At 40.7% G+C, this 19,337-nt stretch overlaps 1 protein-coding gene across 1 annotated transcript in view; it reads right to left on the bottom strand.

The window, feature by feature from the left end:
- Window positions 1-2,177: 2,177 nt before the first annotated feature.
- Window positions 2,178-19,337, bottom strand: part of kdrl (kinase insert domain receptor like) — a 46,911-nt gene continuing 29,751 nt past the window's right edge. The window contains exons 23-30 of the mRNA XM_073486644.1: window positions 18,717-18,839; window positions 18,137-18,248; window positions 14,984-15,083; window positions 12,587-12,692; window positions 11,008-11,132; window positions 8,970-9,048; window positions 8,040-8,143; window positions 2,178-4,266 (exon numbers count right to left, since the gene is read on the bottom strand). Coding sequence (XP_073342745.1) covers window positions 4,083-4,266; window positions 8,040-8,143; window positions 8,970-9,048; window positions 11,008-11,132; window positions 12,587-12,692; window positions 14,984-15,083; window positions 18,137-18,248; window positions 18,717-18,839 — 933 coding nt within the window. The 3' untranslated portion in view covers window positions 2,178-4,082. The remainder of the gene's footprint in view (window positions 4,267-8,039; window positions 8,144-8,969; window positions 9,049-11,007; window positions 11,133-12,586; window positions 12,693-14,983; window positions 15,084-18,136; window positions 18,249-18,716; window positions 18,840-19,337) is intronic.

Consider the following 19,337-nt stretch of genomic DNA (forward strand, 5'->3'; position numbering starts at 1 on the left):
TAAAACTGCATCTATTGATTATTTTTTTATGATGGATTACTGTTGTGTATTCTCTCCATTAATTGCTTGATTGTTTGGTTTGTAAAAAATGGAAATTGTGAGAAATGCTGTCACAATTGCAGATGATCAGTTAATTGACTGATTGTTTTATCTTCAATTTTCATGTTTCAGGTTCCTAGGTTGTCCAAAGTTCCTAATTTATGAAGTAACGAGTAACTTAAATTAGCAGATGGAGTAAAAACATTTCCCTGCTGCTCTCGGGCACCTCAGGACCAGAGCAGTCGTCATATTTCTGCCTGTATGGAAAATCACTGTGTGCCGGTGCAGATACACAAACCTGTTTGTTACCAAAAGAAAAAACTATGACAGTCATGAATCCCCTCCCCCTCCAACATCCTTCCCTTGTTTGTTTGATCTCTTTTTCTGGAAATAGTCGGAGGTTGTTGGTCTGTGACTGGGTGTTAAGTTGTGCACAGTAAATCCACTGAGGACAAGCGGAGACAGTCGAGGGCCCAACCTGTCCTGTGGCACGTTGTCCCGCCTGACACACCCAGTGCCGGTAAGCAGGGGCACTGCGCCCCCAGAGGAAGCCGTGTGTGTGGCGTCCTCCGGTCGTGACCAGGATGATTAACAGTTCCTTCCTTTCCTGCTCAGAGCGGCATTGTCAGACAGGCTGCCGACAACTTGTCCTGCAGAAGGAAGTCTCTCGCAGTCCAAGGAGCAGCGGAGGGGCTGGACACTGATGGCTCAGTCCAATATAAACAAACCTTTTAATTAAGGTTTGACGATTCAAATGGGAATAATTCTGTGAATCAACTTGATTGCGGTTAAGAATAGTTTGGAGCCTCCGGTCATACTTGCTTTTGGTTCCCAACGTGGGCGTGGGGGCCCTCTGAGAGGTTGTAGGATCCATCTGAGGGGTCATGAGATGATCTAAAGGTCCAGTGTGAAGGAGGATCGAGATCAGGGGGAAACAACTGAATATAATAAACAAAAGTGTGTTTTCATAAGTGAATAATCACCTGAATTGTGTTTTTGTGACCTCCACCTGAACACACAAGCCAAACACTGGCTCTCGAGAGGGGCTGTGGTGTATTTTGTGTCTTTAGCAGCCGCCGTTGGGGAAGACGAGGGGTGTTCAGTTTGGTTGCAATTTGTGACCTCACCACTAGATGTCACTAAACCCCACACACTGGACCTTTACAGGAAACCAAAGGAATAAAAAAATACTGTATTTCCACAATACAAATCATTTTTGTTATATTTTTGATTGTTTTAATGTGAACAACTGGATTCATTTCAAGACTTTAATTCTCTGTGTCATCCTCTGGTGGCACTGCTGGGAATGCAACATGTGATAAGGGGCTGTAAGCAGATGTTGCTTTTCTGTTTGTGTTAAGGTCCATTAAAGTGACTGTGTAGTTTTAAGTTTTTATTTGCCTGCTGTAGAGTATCAGGAGTGATGTGCACTGAGCTCTCTTCACTTGATTAAAGCACATGCTGAACATTGTTTTTGTCTGACTGAATGAAGCAATGAAACCGTAATGTTCAAACCATGAGTTGTTACTTTCCTCTTGTTCCTATTGTTGACTGTTTCAGCTTCCCTGTGTAGAATGATGTATGTGCAGAGTTTGACATTATGAGCATGATTTGTGACATCACAAGCCAATCCTGGTCCAGTATTCAGCGTACACAAGTGTGATGTGGACACTTGACGCCTTCAGTGCACAAACACTGAGAACGGACTTCACAGTGAAGCAGGAGACATCTCATGTCGAACAGTTAAAATGATAAAATAATAGAAATATCTGCATATTCAGATATTCTTGAATTTTTAATCATTTTAAGGATTTTAATGTGGTAAACATACATTTCTTTTTTTTTTTTTACTGCAAAAGTCGTGTCAGACACACATTAAAATATATGTTGTATGTCTTAATACATGTGTGGAGATCTTTCAGTAAATGGTCATATCATAACAAGAGTCTACCAGCTTTGTGAGGCTGGAAACAAACTGTTCAATAAATTAAAATTTGACCGTAAACCTCAAATATCAAGCTGATGGTGGAACTAGAAGAAGTCAGGGAATCATCAAACGTATTAGGATCCATCCTCTGGGTATCATGAATATCTAATATATATAAGGATTTCATGCAATTATGAGTCAAGACTGCAGGTAATGTATAAATATATAAATCTTTATTCATTTATTTACTTCATATGCTCAGTTAACAGTGTTGGGGAACATTACTTTCATCAATCTAACTTACAGGCACACTACAGGAACAAAACAGGAAAAGCTCGGAGGATGTGAGCTGCTGCAGGTCTTATTACTCACACTGGTTCTGTATGAAGAAATGCAGTAAAATCAAAAACACACTTCTCTTTGCAACCTCTCAGTGTAATTGTGAAAGCAGTAACTAAAATTAAACACAGGAATGTAAGAAGTGAACATGATGAACATTATGATGTTAGGATGGCAAGAAATAATATGGCAAGTACTGCAAATGTTAATCTATGTAGTTAAGAGTTAAATAAAAAAAAAAATCTTTGTAACATGTGACCCTCAACACTGTTTCACAATAATATACCTTTAGAATACACAAATTATACTTGATATAAAGTATCAGTGCATAATCACTTCCTCTCCACAGAAACAAAACAAACTGGTAACAAACAAAACAACAACAAAAAATCCACTTCATACTGTCGTTTACTCACTGACAAAATACTGTTTTCTTTAGTGGTCAACAAGCAAAAACTAGCTGCATTTCTACAGGGTGTGTGTACGCTAACACAAGCGTGAACAAGGTTTGGTCAACAATACGTTAAATGACAATAAAATGCTGTTACAACAAGGAGATTTTACACGTTGACAAATAACATAACAGTGAACTGAAGCAGACTGGTGCTAAGTTTTTGGAGCCTGCCCTGCAAGCTTTGCTGACACTTAGCACGAGACGAAGGACTTGAAACTTTATCCGCGTACGTGTTTTCTGCAGGAGCACGTTCCCTCAGCTTTACAGCAGCACAAAACAGCATAAACATCTGGAGTGAAATGTTGGGATATATCAGGAAGACTGAGCTTGAAAATCCTTTGGTTACCTTTTTCACATGAAACCGAACTGGATTACTAAGTAACAGTGTTTACAATCTAAATAAATACACAATTCATTTTACTAGTGCTTTTTGAATAAACTGTTCCTACGAAGACTTGTTCTGATCTCTTCTCACCTTATTTATACTTTGACCCAACAAAGACAACTTCTTCACTACCAGACTGGGGCAGGAGGAGGAATCTACATGTTCAGTAACTCTTCATTTAAATGCTTTTCGTGGTCGAGCTCTTACTCTCAGCACTACCCTGTTCCCTCCATTAACTTGTGATTTTTTTCCATAAACTGGAGAGCTTCAAAAACATCCACCACTTTACAGGAGCAATGACGCCTCAAATGAGACTTTGACTAAAAAAAAAATACAAATGTTTTGTTGCTTGGAGCAAAGCTTAATTTTAGCTGACCTTCACATGAGCGGATGAAGATACATTACAAAAAATATCTTCTCTGTAACTTTTTTCACAAATTGCTTTCCAGTTTTCACTTTTTCAATAAAATTAAGACTGATAAAAAAGTATCATTACAAACTCAGCTATCCTCTCTTTTTCACTCATCATTAAAGGTTGTAGTTTATTCAGATCGGTGGTAAAGTTGGAATCATGTGGTTTGTTTTCACAGTAGATGAAAGAAATACCTGAGCCTGTTTTCAGCTGTTAGATATATCACAGTGAACGTGGAGCGAACCAGCAGCAATAATGTCAGCCTACGTCTGAAAACTGGAAGAGAATCAACAGTCTGCAGGTTTCCTTTCTGCTGCACAGCAGACGCCCTGGATGTTGGCAGATGCAGAAGTTAACAGTCGAGTAGATTCATTTCAGAGCGTCCTTTCTAAACACTTTCAGAGGGAATGTCACGTGTTTTCCTCTCAGACTTTGCTACAGTCCAGAGATAAGAGCCAAAACAGAGGAGAACGAAGCAAAAGGCTTCAAGGCTGCCGGTCAGATTCTCTTGGGGCGGAGCAGGAGGTTACACAGGAGGGGTGGAGTAGCGCACCACGTAGTTGTAGTCAGGCGGCGGGCTGTGACACTCCAGACCGGCGTCCAAGGCCGAGTCGTCCAAACTGAAGTCCAGAGAGGGGACCGGAGGGGGGAACTTCTCCTTCTCTGAGTCACTCAGCACAGACTCTTTACTCTTACTCACTGCCTTCATCCTGAAAAACACACAAGAGATACGAAATGAATAAAACAGGCAGATATCACCACTAGAGTAATGAAACCATCTGTGTTCAGATTGCTTCTCTTTAAACTTCTCTTTCACTATGCTAGTTGTCTGTCACCGGGCACAAAAATGAAGGCGCACTGGCGCAAATTTTTCTCTGCTTTCACGTTTCCACTATCGACTAAATGAATGAACAAACTCGTGTTTTGTCCTGTGTTCTTGGAGTTGGAGTTGCTACTCAAGAGGAAAACCGAAAATGATCCAACAATCATACCACTTGGAAACACTAGGGAGGGAAAGTTTGCTGTCTGCTTCCACTTTAAAGCAATTAGTTGATTAACCAATTTGTGGATCTAAATAAAAATGAATTTTCAGCTATTTCGATAATCATTTTTTAAAGTCCTTTGACTTTAAATTGCCGAATATTCTCTGGTTCCAGCCTCTCAAACATGGAGTTTCTGAATATTCTTTGGATAGGTTGAACAAAGCATGACAGGAAATGATGACAGATATCTTTCACCATTTGTAACATTTTAGAGCTTTAAAAGATCAATTTATAAAGAAAATAATCAATAGTTGAGTTCCAGCTTCTTTCATGAGCTTCTGTTCATGAAAATAGACCAAAAGTCAATCAAGAATAGATTATCCAGTCACTAAAAAAACCTAGGATCCGGATTTTTGGAGACATGCAAGATCTTAATGTGAGCTTTGATGAAAAAGGTGTTGGTAGAGGGTACTCGGGTGCTTTTTCTCTTTGTATTTGATTATTAAAAATATCTTGATAAAAATGTCACTAAAACTAAGAAATCTAACGCAGACGTTATTGAGTTATTCTATTTTTGAACCTTTTTGTTTGTTTTCATTTATTTTCGGTGCCATGTGTGACAAATCCGTGTTTGGTTTTGTTTCTGTTAAAGGCTCTCTTGTTTGTTGTTGCATGTGTGGAATTATTGTGTTGTCTAATGTTTATGTTTGGTTTGTAATCCATTTTCCTGTCTCATTGATACTGTGTGATTTTAATGTTTATGTCTTCAACTTATTGTGTTTAAAAAGGACCCCAGCAAGATTAACAAATATTCTGAGGCAGCTAATGGGAGATACTACTGAAGAATAAAAAATAAAGAGACGCAGCAATGTAAGTTGGCCACATTATCGGACTTACACCGTAAACAGACACTCCTAATTGCAAAAACAGACAACAAATCAGCGTGGCGTGACGGGACGAGCAGCGAACATCCTGACCAAGAGGTGACACAGAACCCAGAGGGCTTTTTCTCTCAGCATGGAAACTGGAGCAGTAAAAAGGGTAAACAACTCTAAGTAACTGTGCATTATATCAAGCTTTTTTCTTCAACATCTTGACTTGATCGCTCTCACAATAGAGGACTGTTTTGATACTCTTTGACTTAAGAAAAAAAAAACATGTCAAGCCGTACAATCAGACAAAACTCTCCTTATTCAAATATGATGTAATCCATCATCCTGAGTGTTTCTGCTTCGCTTGATGCTCAGAATATGAGTAATTGCCTCTTATTGTCTTTGGAGGTTGCTATGGGTTTCCAGAGCTCCTCTCTCGGGGGCCCAAGGGTCAGCACCCAGCGGGGGTAAGTGACTCCGCTGTACTGGAATGTTGCCCTGATGACTAACTACCTGCTGAACTAGTCATCAAAAATAGTTCACAATAGTACAGTGTTGCTTTGCCAATGCCAAGCTGCAGGTACAATGGGCAATTAAGCAACAGGAAATAAAACAAGGTCAGCTTTGTCAGCTTTAGATGTGAATACTAGCTTCTTTGTCTTTAATGAGAGTGAGATGAATATCTTTGGGGTTTAGACTGTTGGTTTGTACAAAGATGGACGACCTTTTTGCAGTTTTGTTTACTAAAAATCTACTCAATCGTTGCTGAGGCAGCTTCTTCTGCAAAAATGTTCAATCAAAGTTGTGTTAGTGGTATAAAGGAGTCCGATCAGAGGAGTGGTGAAGGCCAGCGGAGCAACAGGTGGACTTCAGAAAGACAAAAGGAGTGCAGCGCTACAGCTAACAGGGGGAGGCCCTTGTAAACCCTTCTAAGTTCAAAGGTGGCAGTGATTGAGTGGTTGCCCAGCGAGGAAGTCCTCCCCTCAAAATGCACATCATTCTCCGCATGCCTGGGTCGACTCTTTCTTCCACACCGAGGCACTGATGACATAAGCAGGCCTGCAGTGTTGTAAAACTTCCCGACAGCGTTTTTTTTTTTTTTAAATGTGACTGCAGATAAATTATTTTAAAAAATGCACTTCTTTCGCTCTGATGCAACATGCAAACTGCAAAGTAACTAGTAACTAAAGTACCCAAATAAATGTAGTAGAGATGCACCAATTGATCGACCTGCGAGCAAGAGTGTCAGACATATCGGATTCTGTGCCGGACATATTCACCCCAACAAGAACGCCAGCCCAAACTGTAAGAAGGAAACTAAATATTTCATGTTTTTTACCCAAAATATGTGCATTCATTGCAGGGACAGGCCATTAAAACAACTAACAACGTGTTTGTGTATCCAGTTAATTAAAGGTCTTATGAAGAAAGGAAATTGTGGAGTAAAGATTACAATATTTGCACCCAAAATGCAGTGGAGTGGAAAATTTGTAATTCATTACAGTGCTTGAGTAAATGTACTTAGTTACATTCCATCACTGCAGGCCTGTAATGAGTCTTGCTATCCTAGATTTTTAACTTTTGCGATCTAAAAGACGCTGTGAGTGGGTGCGGGTGTCTTTAGAAGTGAGTTTGATGAGCTGTGAATTAATTAAATTGCTTCATAGAGTGTCATAAATCCCCAGAAGTTGTTTACATGTTCCCTCTTTATAATAAGAGCTTTTATATTGTTTTCACAAGTTTAAACTCTTTTCTCTGAAGAAGAGATTCAGGAAACATGTGAAAGGACAATTTACTTTACCGCTGTTCCTCCGTTAAATCCTTTTAAGTGGAAACCACGGTACTTTGAAGCAGCATTAATAACTGCTACTGTGCAGGGAACAGCAGAATAATACCACAAGGTTTAAAGTGTAATTACTGAGTTCAGAGGTTTGACCCTGTAAATTAACCCTGACACTGAGCTGCTGTAAACTTCATATGTAAGCCTTAAGTCACCTACAGAGGCCCTCATAAGAAAAAGATTTACAGAAATGTGAATCAGATTTGACTTTATCCTCGAATAACTCCTAAAGTGAGAACATATTGTCTGTGTTTTTCTCCTTTATGATCTTGCCCTTGCAGCATCTTTAAGTCATCAAAACAATCCGCACGAATCCACAGTAGAGACTTTAGTCCAAGGTCACTCATTTGAGGCAGTGTGTGTTTGTTACCTAGCGCTGCATTATGCCAGACAGCCATGACTCATACGTTAAATCCATCTGGGAGGTATCTCATTCAGGACTATTCAGTGAAAACAAAGAGGTTTTAGTGTGCGCTCTTAAAACAGCCAAACCTCAAGTGACGCAGCCGCTCTGCTTTTGTGCTCAGTCCTTCAGTTTGTCACCTTCAAGCGTTTTCTCTCCCTCTTCTCTTTTGTGTCGATGTCCGTACCTCATGGCTTCTCCAGACAAAAGGGAAAACTAGCTGCTGACGTCTTTTTAAGGCGGAAGAAACGTGTGTCTGTGTGTGTATGACAATTATAGCGTCTACATTCCAGCACAGAGAGGAGGTTTCCAAGCAGGTATTTTGCAGGCTCTTTAACTGTGATTTGGGCATGTGCAGGGGTGCTGTGTGGTGCAGTGTACGTACGCCAGAGCCATGATGCTCAGAGGTCGGCCCGCCAACGATTCGAGACGCTTCAGGGTCTCGATGTTGTCAGACGACAGGCCCATCCCGCTGTCTGACTGACCGCCCTGAAGATGATGATGCAGAGACAGACGAAGACAAAGAATGAATAATTAAACACCAAATGTCATCTTTCCTTCTTTGTCATCTGAGGTGAACAAATCACAAACATGTAAATGTAAATAAGTAAAAAAACATGGAACGACTAAACATAGTGAAATAAATAAAATATATAATAAAAGCATTTGCCTGTACAGGTGATTTGTTGGGGGAAATTTTCACTTTTATATGATATTTGACCATTTAGCGATCAGAACATCTGTTAAAGATTAAAACTAATCTCTTCACCTTTATGTACGTAATATGTTTTAAGAATGTTTTAATCTTTTAAGTACGGTAAGGATTAAGTACCAGAACTCAAAAAAGTTTGAGGCCATTCAGTCTTTGATGGCAGCATCCAGATTGTTGGGATTTTCCTGACTAAATGAGATGCGTCATTGGAATAACAATATTATGTAACAGTGTGGAAATAATGAATAATATGGCCAAATGGTAGCAGATACAAAATAAATAAAACCCGGGCCAAGTACAGAGCCTTGTGGGACTCAACATGACGTGACAGCCGGGGGAAGAAATAAAGTTAGCTTTCTTACTTTGACAGGTATTATGAAAACCAATTTTAAGCAATTTTAAAATTTACCCTGAATTAAAAATAATGTTATAACCTCTCGCACAGCTCAATCGTGCCATTACAAATAAAGACATTCGTGTTCCAGGCTGAAGTTTCTAGCTAACTGTCAAATGCCTGTCATTTAACTAATTGCCTGGCTGAGGATAAGTTAGAGTGCAGATTGTGTGTTTATTCCTGGTTTAGCTCCAGAATAAATAACTCACCCCGTGGTTCTCATTTGTCCCGTTTTCCATGGTAACCTCGTCAAAGGTTTTCACACTAGCAGGACGGATCTTGATGTTCCTGGCAAGAAAATATTTCCAGGGTTAGTCTCGAATATACTCATAACTGTTCTCTTTCTGTTTAGAGAATACTTTGATTACACTGGAGCCAAGAGGCAACGCTCAGCAACAAAACTGCAGGAACTTAATCACTTGAATCAACAATGTGTGGCATCTATGACATTGTACTTTGAAAACACACCTTGTTTACTTTGCATTTCAACACTCAGAGGCTAAAACGACTGCTTAATTCAGCTTAAGGGGTAACTGTCATTACTGCTTTTCAACACCTCCTCAATAAACACGCTTGGAGGACCTGTGAAAACCCAAGAGCTCAACAAATATTATTTTAAGTGCACATAAATCTTGAGGCTGGCTTTATGGTGAAATTCCTCACAGGAGCTACAATACTGAAAGCTCTCTGTCCGGCAAGCTTCTGTGTGTACACTTCTTATCAAGTGTGAATCTGGTCTCTCATTGTCCTCAGGTCAGACGTAAATGTTCTCCTGGTTGAGTTTAGTCTGAGCGCTACAGGAACACTAATTGTTTTGGATATTATTCAGCGCAAAGAGGGAAAATAATTTAGCTATTTCCTTTGCAAAACAAATTCAGCTGTGTTTGCCTGAGGATAGGTTTACATGTCTTTAAGATAAGATGTTCATAGCCAAGCTGGCAGCTTTCTGAAGGCTGTACTTTGAGCTAAATGCTAACATCAGCATGATAACAAGCTCACAACGACAATGCTCACATACTAATGTCCAGCAGGTGAAATATTTAACATCTTATCTGATAAAAACATCATTAGTTTTGCAGCTATTTGGTCAAAAATCAAAACATTAGACAGATTTAAATCTTGACCGGATGATGGTGCTCGTTGCTTGTCCAAAATTTCACGTCAATACATCCAACAGTTGATGAAACATTTCACTTAAAACCACAAACGCCAATCATGGTGGCGACCCCAAGATGCACTGAGGATAGATCTGAGACCTGATCACTCAGACCACATTCAGAGATAGTCTGGCAGTCAGTGACCACAATCTTGCAGCAGTGTGTTAAAACATGTGTCACGGGCCACACTGAAGGACCGTCTACTCAACTTGACGTGCTCCGGGAAACAACAAGAAGCCACAACAACAGGCAGAACGGATTACACGCTGTCTGATTTTTATTTGCTCCACTGTAATGCAAACTACGTGTCTTGGGTCTCGTCGGCTGCAAATGTTAGCAGCAGATGTTTGTGAACACAGCGTCTGTTTCAACTGATCTAACGACTGAACTAGTAAACACAACCCCCCCTGGCCTCCTTAACAAATCCTGCAATTTTAAGAGTTGTTGAGTAAGGAGAAACGAAGTTAAGTCGGGTAAAACCTCATAAACTTTGTGAAACGCTGCCTACAACAAATTATTAATTATTTGGGTGTCCCCGGGAAATTCAGTTACGGTTGTACGTGAAATTTTTTCTTTCTCCTTGTTAAAAACATTGTGTCAGTTTGTCCCAGTGATGTACGTGTTTATCTGCATATAGAGAAGGGAAGGGAGATCCGCTCGTAAGTCCACACTCGCATGTCAATGCCAGGCGTGAAGTGATGTGACTTAGAGCTGTCTACTTGAGATCAGATCACTCAGGACGAATGTGGTCTGTGGTCATTAAACCAGTGGTTCTCAAACTGTTTTTGGGCATGCTCGCCTTCAAAAGCTGAAAAAAAATCACCCCCACTCAACAAGCAACTGAGAAAAAAGGATCCAAGTTGAATTTTAGTGAGATAAAGATCAGCACAAGAGCATCACTCTGTATTTTCCACCTGGTCATCCTCACCCGCCCCCAGTTTGAGAATCACTGAATGAGATCAAGTGACGATATTTCCATCCAGCATTTCAGTCCAGACCAAACCAACATCAACCTTGCCAATTAGATATGTCCCTAGTGCGGCTATAGATGGAACAGCAATAGTTGTAAAAGCGGTGTCCATGTTCTCACCAGGTGTTCCCTGAGTCGCGGTGTGAAGCGGGTCGAGTGGGCGTCTCCTCTGACAGCACTGTGTTGGACGGGTCTCCCACCTTGGCCAGCAGGGCTGTGTTGATGGGTATGTAGTGCTTCCCCTCCTAAATCCACCGGACAGACACAGAACACATCAGAGTACAGCCTTTTACAGCCACGATGCAGATTATAAAGAGGCTGAAGTAGGTCGAAGCTGTGCGCATGCTGTACAAACACACATCCACAGGTCGTGGCGGGCAGCCAAAGAAACTAAGGTCATACCTAATAAATCCCACACAATGTTCTTAAAGTTGATGGAGGCGGCAGAGACTGTGACCGGCCTTCCTGAGCTGTAACAATAGCTTTATTAATAAGAGTCAAAACCCCTCCACTTTTTTTTTTCTGTGCAGTCTGAACAGTTTTTCATGAAGATATCTTCAACAGACTCATTTGTATTGCTGCATGCTGTAGTCTCCATGTGATGTGATGTGTGGCCTTGTCTTTATCTCTTATTACTTCATTGGACAATCTACAGTCCTGTGTAGTGTTTGCAGAAGTAGTGAAATATGATTCCTTTTCTTTGTCTGCAGTAATGTACAATCTGGACAAGAGGCCTCTTCTCCTCAGTGGGAACATGACTGTGGGTATCTCCTAGATTATGATGACTGGAAGTGATCTGTTCTTGTTGGGGTTCAGTTTCCTGAGGTCAGTGGTCGTGTCCAACTTTCTTCAATATCCATCAAACATTTAGTTGTTTTTTTTTACCAAGAAATGCGTTCTTGTGCTTAAATAATGTTGGTGGCTCATTCAGTGACACTGTATTTGATCAACCTTTATGGAGGTGAGGCTTCAAATACATTGTTCATATACATTTTAGTGGAGACGTCTTAAAGAGTCCACCTGATGCATGACATCGAAAACAGAACCAGACAAAGCCAGACTCAGCTCATGAGTCAGGTCTCAGAGACCTCTAACAAATCAAAGTGTCTGCTGTGAAAAAGGCCTGTGTATTATTATATAGAACAGAGCCTTTCAGTTTAACATGATTGCATAATATTCCCTTGGTGCACATTTGTTGGCCTGATTAGAACAAACTGCAGTTAACCTTTCTGACAGCCTCATAAAACCCCGACAATGTTTTGGTGCATCTCACTAACAATTACATTGCTTTTCCATGTGTTTTGAAGTGTGGTTCCTCTGACAGGAGTGATTGTGCCATTTCAAAGAGATCCAAGTGTTTGTGTTGAGTGTTATTTCCCCTCTCAGTTACTCTAAGCACCCCCCCCTCCTCCGCTGAAACCTCTGTAAGCTGCAGGACTCAGATCAGCAACGCTGCTTCCTGAGTATTTGCCGTTTTTGTGACTCATTCTGCAGAGCTAGTGGCCTGAAGTATGCAGGGATTGAAGCTTGAAAGATAAATATTGTTTCAGTATTCGTCAGTCACTGTTTGGAGGATCACTTTTAGTTTCAGACGAGAGCTCAACAACTTCATTCCTGCTCATTTTGAAACAATCCTGTCACACATTTCAGCCTGAACTCTTCCATGTGGTGTTGAAACAATCCTTGTTTTCTATCATACCTGTTGCACACTGGCCTGGAGCAGATCTCCCAGCCTCTCCACCAGCTCAGTGAAGGTCGGTCGCTCCAGTGGCTCCCCCTGCCAGCAGTCCAACATGGTCTGATATCTAAGAGCAAAAAATACAACAACAGAGGAAAACCTCAATAAAAGATTGGAACGTAAGTAACATGACACTCGGTACAGCCCCACTCTTAATGCTATGGTTGATGTATTATAAACTGTGACCAAGCACCTTTATGAAGTCAATTAAGTATTCTCAGTGCGGATAGTCCTTTGTCTTTTCATCTTTAATACAGAAACCTCTGTGCATTGACCTCCCACATCTGGTCTGCCTCTAAATCGACTGTCATCTAGAGCGTTCGTCCTGCTTTCTGTTTCCAGGTGATCCTGAGCCTCTGTGGTTGTATCTGATTCTCTCTCGGATTTGGGCGTGAGAGCACGCAGCCTCGCTCAGGTCGCTGACAAGCTGTCAGCATCTCGGTCCATGTGGGAAGACTCAGAGCCTTTGTGAGAGTTTCCATCACACAGGCCTGTCTCATTTTGTGAAGGATTTTAGAAACAGAGCACCACGGCTGCTGTTTAAGTTACGTTCACAGCATGTCACTGATTGGGATTGGACGGTGATGGATCCCTGTTCTGTTACCACTTTCCCCTATAGATATCTTAAGTTTTATGTACATAAAACTATTATGACTCCCTTTTGGCATCATATTTAGTCAATGAGGACTGTTGCTGCTGTACTGAACCCACTTCCTCTCCACCTCTCTGCCCCTCAGCGCTGTTCGGCCGGACTGAAAGAAGCCAAGCGTCTGTGATTCTCACGTTAATGAACATATCGTCCAGGTGGTAACCCTCCTAATGGTGACAGGATGTGGAGCGTATGATCACAGCCTTTATGCATATCATTGTGTATGAGTTCACAATTTAAACCACATTTCCTGCCAGAATAAATAGCCTGCCCCACATGTTTTGGGTCTTTTGGGAGCGTGGTGTTTCTGAAGGGGGGGCTGGTGTGTGGAACTGAGCTACTCTGTCCGGTTGGGCAAGTGTGGTAGGATGGGAAGTAAGCATCCTATTTATTGTCCTCCCACTCTCTGAGCAGCATCCGCTAAATTCCTCTGCAATGCATCAGGACGGGGGATCTTATTAACAGACAACATTCCTGATGAATCAGTGCTGCGGCGGCACAAATTAATTGCTCAACACTGCCTGGTGCCTCATGTGCTTTTCATCATTCATATATTACGAGGTCAAGGTGTCAAAACCTGGGCTTACAGACACATGTGATCAACTGCAGACCTCTGCAGGGGATCACCCCACTGACTCTGAGTGCATTACTGTGAATCCCATTTAAACTGATATCGGCAGGTTTTATCTTAGTTTTAAATAAGCGGCAGGCCTCACAGCCATACAGCCACGCAAAATATATAATCTGGCAGGGTCTGTTTTTGCCAGCGCACCGCCTGAACCGAGATGGAAAGTACAAGAGATTCTTGGCACCAGCAGGTCTGCATCTACAGACCCTCTGTTCATGACTAAAAACTACAGTCTGGATTAGATTTTATGTATCATTTCCAATCAGCGTCTCCTCTGCAAAGCGGATGAATTCATTCAGTTAGCTTGACTTGGCACGAGCTGTTGGACCTTTTGATATCACATCATTATTAAGGAGAAGTGCAGCATTATGCTTTCAAAACAAATAAGATTTGTGAACTTTCAGAGTCGCTTGAAAATGAAAACCAGACACAACGTATGCACACATGTTGGAGTGAGACTGTGAGTGCTGAGATCTCGATCAGCTGCACATTTGGTATTCCTGTTACAAAAAAAAAAGGTTTGTCTAGCTGCATCACTGACTGACAGCGCTGATACCAAAGAAGAGGACTCTCTGTTCTCCCACAGATATTTATGTCCATCACCTTCCACTAGAACCCCACTCACAAAAAAAAAAAACATCTCCAGTCTCTGGCTCTTGTCAGTGGGGTAACTTGGACTCCAGACATCACTTTTAATCGTGGTGCTCAGTTACATCTGCAGCACTGTCAGTCCCAAAATGCTTCAGAGCTTCAAGCTCGCCGCTGCAGAGCTAATCAGTAGCTAATGTTTCCTTGGAGCAGGATTACCCATGATTCTTATCAGGCACCCCTGACCTGCTGGTGCAACCGCAAAGAGGGAGAAAGGCACAATGTCTCCTTTTAGTCGTCTGCCGATATGGGAGCCTTTTACTCGCTGCCTTTATATTGTGAGGAGAACATACAGCTGAGGATATGGAAAACAAGACTTCTGTAGCTCCATGAATGATTGACTCAAGTCACCTTCCCAGTTCTCTTGAGATGGACAGCATGCAGATATCTTAAACTTGTGGTTTGCTGAAAGAAATTTAAAGTGAATGCTCACATTTCAGAGGAAGAGTATTCTGGTGCTCTCATCCTAGTCCCCTCTTTCAGCCTGCAGCAAAATTCTTCGTCAATTTGGACTCCAGGGTACGGGGAGGCACCTGGGAGAGGAGAGAGGGGTACAGAGTTATTTGTTGTGCACAAAAACATTACTTTACATTACTACGTATATGATATTAACATAATAAAATCCAAATGTAGGAATCTTATCAAGAAAGTTTAGTGCTCAGTTGAGCCATTACTGTGGTATTTTGTGGTATTTTTAAAGGCTCCAGTAAATCCTTGGGGCGTCATTATTCATAAAGCTGGTTCTTCTCTCTAATTTCCCAAATCTCACTTTCTTTAAAACATTTAGATGATCAACAGACTCTCAGTGACTGACTGACTGACACGTTGAGGTTTTAAAGGATTACTCTGCCTAATGTGCAGTTACAAAGACAACACCTGCCCGGTCTCTGCTTGCATTCTTGATTCCCTGCTGGGAACATTAAACTCTGTTTACTGGTGGGTGCGAGAAGCTTTCCAACTCTAATAATCTACAGCATCTCACAGATTTGTTTACGAGCTCTTGCAGACTGCGTAACAGCTGCTGTATACATACGTGTTTACCCAACAAACTGCTAGAAAAATAAAAATATGACAGATTTTTTATTAGATTTGGTTGGATTATGTAACTATGGTCCCCTCGTGACGTACAGTAAATGTGTGATATTGTTATATTTGGATTGCCGAGTCATGAACCTGCCAAACGTATCACTCACCAACCAAAACCACAGCTAATTTGTATTTGCTTATGAGCCGTAATGTTGGTAATAAAATTTTAATTTGGAGCCAAAGCCTACTCCATGTTGGCCTGCTGTGAAAACATACAGTCACACGCTGAATGACTGGGATCCAATAACTGTTTCTGTTGGTTTTGGAAAATAAAGCCAATTTAGTGTTATTAACACAATTTCCCGAGTCATTAAATCATATTTTTATTTGCTTGAATCCCCCACGGACAGTATAAAATATTGTATTTATGGCAACATAAATTTATATGGAAACCAGGGATTCAGCTGCTTCTGCTTGAAGCATATTTGTAGAAGCAGCTGATTGGACTCTTTTCACATAACTGCAGCTGTCAATCCGGCCAGATTTATTGTGATCTTCACCTTTTTAAAAATACTTTTTCTGTGCCGAGGTGAAGGCCATGTTGGTGTTGGTGATGTATGTTGAGCTGAATGATATTTCACCATCTTTTATAACAAACCCTTGACTTTCTTGACTTGCAAAATTATCTTATGTGTCATTTACGGCACAACTCAAACGGGATAAAACATTTATTTGACTCTCCCAATTGACTACTGTACAATTTTTTTATACCCAAATAAGGTCCTATAGGGGACACCAGAATCGGCGGGACTGTGCAAAGTTCAGGCATCAAAATAGGTATTAGTCAGGAAAAATGATATTCGAACATCTCAAATTGATAATGTTGTACAGCTTGTGTGACAAACAGCACACAGGCCTGGTTTAACACTTTACTAAGAAGCAGTTTTGTTTCACGCAATCTGAAAAACGCACTTGTGTTACTCTGAAACTTTTGACCTAGAAACACAATCAGACTGGACTTCTTTGCCATGTTTCTTGCTCATTTTGTATCCTTGTTTCCTGATTTATTTTTCTGAGGCCCCACTAACACTACCCAGATGTGTAAGTGTTTCTTTAACGGAAAATGTGGTGAGAATGTGTCGAGAGGAGTGAAGAAGAGGGAGAAAGAGAACAAGAGGGAAGACAAAAGGCAAAGTGTCATAATGACGTCAGCGTGCTTTACATTTAAAAGAATATACAATTTGACACACTTTTCTTTTAACTGCCGTGGGTGTCGACACAATATGGCAGCGATTCAACAGCAGCACCGTCAAAAAGTACAGAACAGCAATACATCCAGCTCTGCTTTTTTGCACCTACTCTTATGTTTCCCCTGCTTCCCATGGTGACATTTAACATACGATATTTCACGTTGAGCCTTGCTATAGAAACGTGTGGCGAGCTCTGTGCCACGGTGCACAGGCAATCATGGGCCGACACACAAAGGCTGCAGTGGTTTCACAGCAGGGAGACACTTTTACACTGCTTGGTTACAGTGAGTTTGTGTTGCCAGCTGGGACAAATCGGATAACTTAAATAGGAGGTGTTCTCTCATTTTAATGTCCCGTGCCTGTGCTTAAAACCCTCCAACTTTACTAACGCTTTGTTTTTTGCACGAGCGGCCTGAAAATAGTTTTCTCAGGCTAACAATACAAGCCCAGGCTCTTTGTCCCAAAGGCACAATTTCACAGTGGAAGAAGACAGTTATTACCCAGTGCATCTGGTGAGGCTATACAGCCGAGGGGCACCGAGTGGGTCCACCAAGCTCTCACTGAACGTCTCTGATAACTAGGGCTGGCCGTCATGGCCTTAAAATAATGATTTTAGGCTGTATTCCAAAACATGATATTTTAAAATTTCCTCAAAAGCAATAATCAAATATCACAATACCTTGATATTGTGACAAAATTGTACAAATGACTATTGGAGCTTTCACAAAAAGTTGGTAAAGGCAGGATAGTTTGGTAAGTTACTATAAAACGATATCCAAAATCTGAAGTCTATAGTCTCATATCACAATAACTATATAATATTTATATATTGTCCGAGCCTACTGATTACAGAGAACCTTGAGAACCTTATGGATGTTAAGAATAAACAAAAACTTGCATAAATGTAATCACTTAAATGCTTCACATTAACGCAGATCTCTTGGACTCAATCCTGCACATCACAAATATTCTTTAAACTTAATTCTATGGACTTTTGCACATTCCTGTGCAAAACTGTACAGCTCTATCAATTAAAAAGTGGTCACATAGTACATATCTTAAGTATCATATCACTCAGGCCTCTGTAGCTGCTTGACATTCAACCTAATATGACCCTAATATTAGTAGTAGTGTTGGAAATTGATATTTCAACATTTAAGTCTTTGCATCACTTATATTTATTTCATTATATGTAGATATTTGTTTGTTTTTTTGATGTGTGATTTTTGTGTAGTTCATTCGCTCCCATGCACGTTCAACAGTATGAACTATAAAACCAGAAGTGGTCGATGCTGATCCATTACACTCACCCAGAGAGAAGATCTCCCACATGAGGACACCGAAGGACCAAACGTCGCTCTGAGTCGTGTAGATTTTGTCAAAAATGGCCTCGGGTGCCATCCATTTGAGCGGCAGTCTAGCCTGAACAGGTATAGAGATAAAGAAACATTTGTATTGCACTTGAGAACAAATCTACAGTACTTGTAAAACAGCTTCTCAGCTTCATCCGAGCTGCAAATGTACTTTTGTACTACATCAATTACTCTTCAGACATATGATGATACTATAGGATATGATTGATTGTTGTGTCATTTTACCAGTGTTAAATATTATTGCTAGTTCTACTTAAAGAGTCTGAGTACTTTTTCCACCACTGCCTAACTCCATTTATCTAGTATTCAAACAAACACAATAATCTCAATAATTTTTTGTAACATGCCCAAGAACTGCCAAATTGATTTAGTCCTCATTTTTTCCCCCTGCCAAGTCAGTGGTAGCTTCCTGTTTTGCATGATTTATATTAATAAAAATGATTTGGAGCATGATTTTGCTGGAACACAATAAATACCAGACAGCTGGAAAATAAATTCTAGACTTTAATTAACTCACATCTCCTTTGCGCACGTAATCTGGGTCTTTGTAGATGTCTCTGGCCAGTCCAAAATCACAGATCTTCACAACGTTATTCTCAGAGAGCAGGATGTTTCGTGCGGCCAAATCACGATGGATGCACTAATGAAAAAAAGGGAAGAAACAAAATGTTATTCAATGCGACATTTGCACATATACGTTTTCAGCATTTAATTGACTTCACAATGGTACTCTACGGGCTACGAAGAATGGCTGCTGGCAGAGCAACACATGGTCAAGTCATCAGTGATATTACAATAGGAGATGATGCGTTCCATACTCAGGCTAAGGAACGGTCTGTAGCAGGTTATTTACAACAATGGCTTCATTCTCTAATCAGTCCCATCCGGCCTCAACAAAATTATGAATGACTTGAAAAATGAATGAATTCCAAGTTGATTTAAAAAACAAAACACTGGAGTAACAGGGACAAACACATCGATGGTTGAGTAAAGAAAAGGGGTTCACACTTAGATAAAAGAAGCCAAATCTTTTAAAAACTTCATGCATGAGATTTATGCACGGCAACATCAAAAGATTTGACTCCTCTCAAGAGTATTTTGCGTGTAAATCAGTTTTCTGCTTTAAACATACCAGTTA

Source organism: Pagrus major, chromosome 18 (assembly GCF_040436345.1).
Source record: "Pagrus major chromosome 18, Pma_NU_1.0".
Taxonomy (NCBI): domain Eukaryota; kingdom Metazoa; phylum Chordata; class Actinopteri; order Spariformes; family Sparidae; genus Pagrus; species Pagrus major.